Below are 9,076 nucleotides of genomic sequence, written 5' to 3'. Positions count from 1 at the left end.
CTAGAGAGGGACGGTGGAGTTTGGGGCAGCTGTCAAAAACGAGAGGGAAGCCTTTTCTTCCCCTGGGGTGGAGGAGGGGGCAGCATTTTTCCATCTGTTGCAATTTCCTAACCAAACGCACCCTCGCCAGCCCAAGGAAGAAAGGCCCAAAGGAGAAACCCGGGCATTAGGCTGGTGCAGCCGCCGCCGAGCGAGGGATGCGGGCGGCGTGCGCGCGGCAGGGAGGAAGGATCGGGTTTCTGGGCTCAGCAGCCCCCACGAGGGACGGGTGACAGCGGCTAGCCAGGCGCGGAGTGAGGCAGCGCTGCCGGGGCGCTCGGTGCCGGCCTCCCTGCCTGGAAGGTGCGGGGGAGGGGCGGAGGAGCAGCGGGGCGGGCGGGGGACGGGGCGGGCGGCTGGGGGCGGAGGCAGGACCTCCTGTACCTTCCCTCTTTGCCTCTCTCACTCTGACAGCGCCGAGGTACGCCGAGCAGGAGCGGGGAACAAAGGAGACGAGTGGGGAGGGGAGCGAGTTGGGCGAAGGAGAGCCCCCGGACGACTGCCAGAAGATCCCGGCAGGAGGAAGCCCAAGTGTCACTTGAATTCCACCCAAGGAGCGAGCGCCTGGGATCCGAGCGCCTTGATTAGCAATAACGGCTGAGCACGTCCTATAAGTTAGAGGAGAGTCTGCGGGGAAGGAGGACAATCGCTTGCCCCCTCCACCCCCGCTCTTGGCCCCTCGAGACCCCAGCATCGCCTAGCGCTGGAAGGGAAGCTCCAGAATGAAAAGCAAGAAAGGTAAGACTCCACGGGCTGTGCGCGCCACGGGCGCGGGTCCGGGGAAACGTGCTCGCGGGGCCCCGCCAGGCTTGGGGCGAGAGTGACTTGGTGGACTTTTCAGCCCGGGGCTCTCAGGCAGAAACCGTGGCCGTTCTCTTTGTTGAGGCTGCGTCTGAAATGGCAGTTGCTGTTTTCCTTCTAGACACAACACGAGGGGCTGTTGTGGGGAGACGGGCCTCTCCACGCTGCTGGCACGTTGTCAAGAAACACGCTCAGCGCCTTGTTTGTGCGCCTCCAAGTTTCATTGTCTCAGCCGCCACCCCACGCTCCGCGAAGCAGCCGCGTGGCTTCTCGCTGGCTCTTGCGAGCGGGGGTGTGGGCCCAGGTCGGGGGGACCCCCGCCCCGATTCTCCCGGGCTGGACCCGGGGCGGTCGGGACCACCGAGCGGCGGCGCCTTTGTCTGAAAGTTGGGCTCTCGGGCCCCCACTCCCTCCCAGCTGGGCCCCGGCACGATCTTCGCTGGGGATGGGGTGTTTTCACAATCGAAAGAATGCGCCTCTGGCCCCCAAACCGCCCTCGGGTATCGGTAGCTTTGGAAAGCTAGACTTGTAAAAACTCCCAGCCTCTAAAAGTTTTCCCACGATGAATTTGGGGCGAGATGAAGAGTTAGGACTGAGGGCAAACAGCTTAAAGCGGCGTGTGGTCAGAACGAGTCCCAAGTGTGACAAGCAGGCTTGGTTGTAAGTGCACAGAGTGAGTCTGTCATTGTTTCCACGAAGCGTCCTGGAAGCGTTACAACTAAAACTTGCCGTCAGTCTGGTTTAAAAACAAAATACACAGAAAGAAAGAAAAAAAACAACCCACCGCCCCGAAAGGTCAAAGAATGTTAACTCCCCTTTGAAGTTAACTTTTGGGTCCCTGGCTGGGAGGTACCCCGAACGTTCCGTGGTGAGCCAGAGTTGGCTTTTCTGTTGTGATTTATGTGGAGTGGTTCAAAACAGAAGTTAATCGCTCAGGGAAGCCAGCGCGGGGGTGGGTTGGGGGGGGGGGGGGCGCTGCTGCGCATGCCCAGGAGCGTCCCCGAGTTTTTGTAACTCCACATTCTTTCAGACCAGTCCAGCGGATATAGTGAAAACCCAGTATTGTTGATGGGGCGGCCTTCAACCTGGGAGGGTGCCCTCGGCCACGTTTTCATCTTGGTGTTGTGTACCTTTCATGCTGGGCCGGTGGCTTCCCAACGCGCGGAGCTTCCCAACCCGTGCCTTCCCAGCGAGAGTAAAAGCGAAGGTCAAAACCCAGGGCAGTCAGTATTTGGGGGTAGGACACCCAGCGTCCCCTCTCCGGGGGACAGTGAGAACGTGGGGGCTTAGAGGCTCGGACGTTTAACCGGGCTCGGTGAGAAACGCGTGCGGGGAGCGCCCAAAGTGGTGTCTGGAAGGCTGTGTCACCTCAACAAGGACTGACGGGTCTAGATCCCTATTGGAAGGCGTTCTCCCTCTCCCAGTGGAACTGACGGGAGTCACTTGGGGGGTTTGTTTTGGAAAAGTCGTTCTTGTGAGCCGAAAGCAAAGCTGGGCTTTCGCCGGGGGCGGGCTCCCCCCATTGTTCGGGCTCGGGTGGGAAGGTATTCAGCAGCCTGGCGGGTCCTCCCCGGGGCGCCCCCTCGGGTACTCTGCCCCGGCGCTCCTCGTCCCCCCACCCCCGGAGCCCCCTTCGGATGCCTCCGGGTCTTCCCCCCTCCCCCCGCCCCCCAGCAGAGAAACGAGGCTGGGACTCTCCGGCCGCGGGCTGGGAATATTAGGGGTCAGCGGTCCCGGGGGCGCACGGTCCTGCTCCTGAGCGCCGGCTCACGGAAACAATGAAAGGTGACGTGTTGGAGGGGAAACTTTGCGACTGGTTCCGAGCTCGTGCGGGGGAGCCGAGACTGCTGAGATTGCCCGGTTTCTTTCCCTTTTTAGGTTTTCCCGGCAAACCCTAGGGGGGGCGGGCAGACCCCTCAGAATGTTGGGGTTCACGGCCGCGCTTCTAAGTTTCTTCTTGTAATCTGAAACTCCTGAAGCCCTCAGGTTGTACAGTTGGAGGGGCCGATTTCAGCTGGGGCTGCGGAACTCGCAAGAACAAAAGCTCCCTGGCTATCCTCCCTCCCGGGCTCCTCCCTCTCCTCTAGTCCTCCTCGGTCCTGCCTCCCCGCCCCCTTCCTAAAACGACCTCGGAGGGGGCCCGCGTTCCCAGTCTGCTCAGCCAGGACCCGGGAAGAAATCTGCCCCGCCTGGCTCGTGGAGTTGGACTGCAGCCTCTTAGAAAAGTCTGTGAAAATCTTTTCAAGTTTTCTTGAAAACAAAAGCACCTTAAACTCCATTGCAGAGCCGGGGATTTCGTCCTGGTTGGTGATAATAGTATCTCGTCTTTAGAAAGCTGAGGGTGCCAGAAAGATCTTCTTACCCAGCAAATAGCTTTAGAACAAGCAAAGGCGATTCCGTGAGGAAAATCCCCGACGTCTTTTTGCACCTAGTTCCTGACAATTTAGAATTCTTGCTTTAGAATTGCTTACTGCTGGCTGGGTCCAGCCCAGCGCACCTTGGAGTCTGTGCCTGGGGTGTTAACTACGATTGCTGCGGCATCTCCTGAGATACTCTGATCAGGAAACTTGTTAGGTTAGGTTTCCTTTTTCTAATTGTACGCTTGAACTTTTCCTTCGATTATTCCTATTTGTAGATTCTTCTCTAGCCTCTTCTAGATATTTTTTTAAAAGTCCAACTTCACAACCACTGTTGTCTCTGGCCTTCCCTCACCACCCCCCACCCCCAGTTCCTAATAAGAAAAGATGGATTTTTAGAGCTGTGGGATCCATAGGCCATCTTGTGGCTTTCTAAACATTTCCTTGTATGTGGATGGAGTAAAAGAGGCTTGTGATCTCCCTCCCCCACCACCACATTTTTTAAAGTGTAAGCAGAGCAGGACCTTTGGAAACAGGCGGTAACCGGGAAACTTTTCAAAAGCTCTGTTACAATAGGAAATGAGTAACGTGGAAAAGTCTTTTTGTTTTTCCAAGCTGAGCCACAATCCGGAGGGAGAGTTTTAATGAAAACAGTCCTGACAGCAGCAAACGTGGTTTGTTGCCGTGAAATATCAGCTGGTGTGGCCAAGGAGCTGAAGTCTTAACTTCCTGTTACTTCAGCTTTTGTGCACATATTGGAAATATTTGTTAAGAGGTCCAGAGGCCTGGCATTCATTTATTTAAATGAACTGAGAACAGAGTAAAGTCGCACTGCAGTTTAGCGTTGCTTAACTGAAACCTGCTTTTGTGTGTCACTAACCTATTCTGAAAGATCAGGCTTCTTGTCAAACTAAACAAGCAGATCAAAGGGCAGGCTTCAGGGTTTTTTTGTTTGTTTGTTTGTCTCAAACTCTTTGTTATTACCAACTTACAGTTGGGAATTCACCACTGTTCAATGAGCAAATTTTCACACTTTTTCTAGTTTAAAAGCGGGGGAGGGGGATTATAGCCTCCAGAAGAATGTCTGGCTTTTCAGACGTTGAAGAGTTTAAACAAATTGCTTTATTTAAATTTGCCTTAGTCATTCAATTACTTGACACATTTTTAAAAAGTTAGATTGCTTTATTTATCAAAGTAAATGTAAAACAGGAACTCATTTATAATTTCTTAAGGTTTTTTTCTTATTAATAGCTCTTTACCCAAATTTCAATAAAGGGTTTAAAAGTCTCTCATCTTCACAGTGAAAGCAGTTTCAGTTTTAAATGTGCCTCTTTTTTTTTTGTAAACTTTTTTTTTTTTCAAGCAGTTTCTTCTTCTGGGAAGGGGAACATCAAATACCCTGCGGTTAAAATTTAGGATTCTTGTGTGTTTTATTGATAGCCATTTGTTAAGCCTTGAGCTAAAGTGAATTTGCAAGATCATCCTACTCTTTTGTTAGAACTTGCTTTACTTTGTCTTTGGAAGGTTCCTGCGTTTTCTGTGGATACTCCCTCCAGTACGGTCTGCCCCCTGCAGTCCAAAACTAAAAATGTGTCACCAAGTCAGACTCAATTAACTGGGCGCCAGCTCATAAACAAATCTTTGAATGAGTAGCTTTTTGAGTGTTCAAATGCTTTAAAAGGATGGGTTAAAAAAATTTTTTTTAATGCATCAAATGGGTAATCACTATGGGGAACATCGTTTTTATTTTTTATCAGGGCAAACCACTCTTGAGTTGCCTCTACAAAGTCAAGAATGCGTACCTTTCCATTTCGTGTTATTTTAATTTTCTTTATATAGAAATACTGGTATTTCCAAGCATGGTATGCTTTTACATTTTAAAAATTCTAGATTGTTTTCAAAACAGAGTTCTCAGTCATTCAGAATTGCCAGTTGTGGTTTTGAAGTTCAAAATTATGTTTAAATGTTAAGGGCCAGATCTGAATTTTTGTTGACCCCAGTCTATCATATGTGATGCAAATATTCTCTATGGCTTGTGAATTCTTAAAATTTCTGGTAGGATTAAAGTACTTACAAAGGGAGTTTCCTCTGGGGATTACGTATTCCAGTTTCTTTGTCATGTAATAATTTAAGACTGAACTCTACTTATTGGTATCTAGTATTCTAGATTCCGATTAAACTGCCAGTTGAAATTTATAGGAATTTAAAAATGTAATCAGTCTGAGGTATCTTTTGACCTCTTACTCAAGTACTATTAGTAGAAAAAATATTTTTGTGTAACGAAACTGAAAACTTCAGTGATTGGTTGTATTTAGTAAAAGGTTGACCAATGCTGTCCATGAAAAGTAGGTGCCTAAGTTTTGAAGAAATGTAGGTAGCAATGAAAAAGAAATGACCATGGAGTTTGCAGAAAATGTTAAATGTATTTTGCCTTTAGAATACCAACTGGGTTGTGTGTGATTTTTTTTTTTTTTTTCCCTCATAGGCATGGAAAAAATGCATGACTCTGCCTTTTTATTTCAAATCTTCAATGGACGAAGGAGGAAGAATAGCATTTAAAATGTACATTAGGACACTTGGATTGTTTTTCCTAAGTTAGCAATGACCTCAGAGAAGGTGGCTAGACACATTCCATCTGCTCTAACACCTTTCCTGTTTCGTGTGTGACAGACTATTCACTTTGAGCGCAGCTCTGTCTCTGCTGCACTAGACTTTTCTGAGCATCATTCCAAAGGAACGTAAAAAGTTAAATTCTACAGGAAAGTGCGTATGAAAGGGCATCTAACAATTGGTGGAGAATCTGTAATGTGCCACTAGTCAAATTACGCTTGAAGCTTTGCCATGTGCTCAGAAATTTCCATACGGAAGACACTGGTCCTGTACTTGGCTCTTGGCAGCTGAGAAAACATGGTTACGCACTCAATGGTCAAGAGATAAGCTTTTGCCGTAGGTGCTCCCCCGAGAAAAGCGGTTGATGGCTGACCTTTGTCCTTTACCAGGTGTTGTGGTAGCGTCCGGCAGTGAGACGGAGGATGATGACAACATGGACATCCCCCTGGACCTTTCTTCTTCTGCTGGTGCAGGCAAGAGAAGGCGCAGAGGCAACCTGCCCAAAGAGTCTGTTCAGATTCTCCGTGATTGGCTGTATGAGCACCGATACAACGCCTATCCCTCGGAGCAAGAAAAAGCATTACTGTCCCAACAAACACACCTGTCTACACTACAGGTAAGGAAAAAAGAACAGGAAGTGTATGCACATGGGTTGTCTCTTTTCCTTTCCAAAGGCATTTTATAGCATTCCTGTATATCAAATCATGAAATGCCTCCCCACTGAAAAAGAAAAAAAAAAAAGGAAGGAATATCTTTTTCTTATAAACTTTATAGTGCTGAAAGCTAATAACTGGCTATTTAGAGAAACAGAAACCACTTGACAGTCATCTGTCAAACAACATTTCCTTTAATGCCTTAAAAGAGCCTTCTTTTATGCAGCAAACATAAAGAGGAGGTTAAATCTGCCTCTATTGCCCAGGAAACTGGTTTGATATTTAAACAAGGGCAGACTTCAGTGAGGTAATTCATGTTATGCCTGTTGACACAGTCATTTGAACTGGGAAAAATCAGTAACTGGGAGGAGTGGCTCTTTTCATACAGGAAAAGTTTTCCTGTAGTTGATTAACTTAAATGCTGGGGCAGTAGGTAATAGGTTAGTTCTGGGGGAGCGTTAAAGGGTAAACTTCTCTCCCTAAAATCATTTTCAGACATTTGAGAATTTTTATCCTTTTCTTCCTCCTGAAAAGGCTTAAGGATGATGAGATGAAAAAGGGAATTTGTATTAGAAAAGGAAGAGGTTTATGGCAGGAAGCAGCTCTCTTTCTTGGCTGAGCTCAAATACCTTGAAGTAACTTTGGAAGTTCCGATTTAAGCCTTTTCACGCCTTCTTTAATGCAAAGAGAGAGATCAATTAGGCATCCCGCAGAAGGTTCTCAGAACACGTTTGCTGAGTGTTAAAGCGTACCTGTATGATTTCAGGTCTGTAACTGGTTCATCAACGCCCGCCGCAGGCTCCTCCCAGACATGCTGAGGAAAGATGGCAAAGATCCAAATCAGTTCACAATTTCCCGCCGTGGGGCCAAGATTTCTGAAGCGAGCTCTGTGGAGTCAGCAATGGGCATCAAAAACTTCATACCAGCTCTAGAGGAGAGCCCGTTTCATTCCTGTTCAGCTGGACCAAACCCAGCCCTGGGGAGACCACTGTCCCCCAAGTCATCATCCCCAGGATCAATATTGGCTCGCCCATCAGTGATTTGTCATACCACTGTGACTGCATTGAAGGACGTGCCTTTCTCTCTCTGCCAGCCAGTTGGTGTGGGACAAAACACAGATATACAGCAGATAGCAGCCAGCAGCTTTACAGACACCTCCCTCATGTACCCAGAGGACACGTGTAAATCTGGACCAAGTACAAATACACAGAGTGGTCTTTTCAACACTCCTCCCCCTACTCCACCGGACCTCAACCAGGATTTTAGTGGATTTCAGCTTCTAGTGGATGTTGCACTCAAACGGGCTGCAGAGATGGAGCTTCAGGCTAAACTTACAGCTTAACCCTTTTTCAAGCAAAACAATTTTCACAAATGTTATGATTGTCGGGGTGATGGCAAGAGATGAACTGCATTATTTTATATATTTTTTTATTAATATTTGCACATGGGATTGCTAAAGTGAAGCTTCCTGTTACTGAGATGTCTTCAATGGAATACAGTCATTCCAAGAACTATAAACTCAAAGCTACTGTAGAAACAAAGGGTTTTCTTTTTTAAATGTTTCTTGGTAGATTATTCATAATGTGAGATGGTTCCCAAGATCATGTGATTTTTCCCTCTCTCTCTCACTCTCTCTCTCTCTCTTTCCCCCCCTTCCCTTTTTTTGTTGGTTTTTTTTTCCCCAGACTGTGCAATACTTAGAGAACCTATAGCATCTTCTCATTCCCACGAGGAACAGGATGCCCACATACTGTCTAATTAATAAATCTTCAGTTTTTTTCAAACAAGTATGAATCTAGTTGATTGACACCTTTTTTTCATGACATAATAAAATATTTTCTTTAAAATTTACTGTAATGCAGAGTATTTTATTGAGGAGGCACTTAAAAAGGAATAGGAATGTAGCACCCAATGAGCAGGAAGTTGGGGGTAGGGTGGAGTGTGACTTAGGGGGTGTCACCAGCTCTTTGAAGAACCGTGGACAACAAGCTAGTATGTATAAACAGGATGTGTGATATTTACTCTTGATAGGAGCTATAAGCAGGCCCTTAAATCTTTACTTAAAACTGAATGACAAATTGAAATGAATCATTCCATCGGTGCTTAGCTAACCACTAAATCCCTTGGTGATCTGTCCTGCATATTTTAGGACATGGCCAGTGTTGAAACAAGGTCTCGAAGCACCTGATTATGGCTTAAGTTTTCAGAAGCAAACAACCCAAGCAGTCCCTCAGCATTCCCCTCTTTCACATTACCCTTTAAATTAATCTTTATTAACTGGTACAGGTAGGTTAGTCTCTACATTCAAATATAGCCTTAATTTGTACTGAAATCACCTGTGAAAACCTAAAGCATTTTCTTAAGTGATTAAAACAGTGGGGTTCTGTCTTCCACGGGATTGTTAGTGTATGAGGTTTGTTTTGTAAGGTCACAGTTGGTGAAAACTGGTGCCATACACAAGTGGAGTTTGTTGGGATAGACAATTACTTACGAGGCCAGGATAGCCAGAAGGGAATTGGTGGTGTTCCTTTCACTTACATGGTTGACCAGAGTTGTCACATGCCACAAAACCATTCTTTGGAGTCATGCTTAGTATGAGGTTTCTTTGTTATTATA

General features: G+C 47.1%; 1 protein-coding gene across 1 annotated transcript; it reads left to right on the top strand.

Moving 5' to 3' along the window:
• TGIF1 (TGFB induced factor homeobox 1) lies at nucleotides 1–8,311 on the top strand. The gene is made up of 4 exons (XM_025931221.2): nucleotides 1–342; nucleotides 454–777; nucleotides 6,197–6,423; nucleotides 7,227–8,311. Exons 2-4 carry the CDS (start codon nucleotides 762–764, stop codon nucleotides 7,800–7,802), a joined length of 819 nt encoding a protein of 272 aa, XP_025787006.1. The 5' UTR covers nucleotides 1–342; nucleotides 454–761; the 3' UTR covers nucleotides 7,803–8,311.
• The last annotated feature ends 765 nt before the right edge of the window (nucleotides 8,312–9,076 follow it).

This window comes from Puma concolor, chromosome D3 (genome assembly GCF_028749965.1).
Source record: "Puma concolor isolate L17-30 chromosome D3, mPumCon1.1.hap2, whole genome shotgun sequence".
In the NCBI taxonomy this organism is placed as follows: Eukaryota; Metazoa; Chordata; class Mammalia; order Carnivora; family Felidae; genus Puma; species Puma concolor.
Note: the sequence above shows the minus strand (reverse complement) of the source record. Positions and strands in the feature narration are given on the sequence as shown.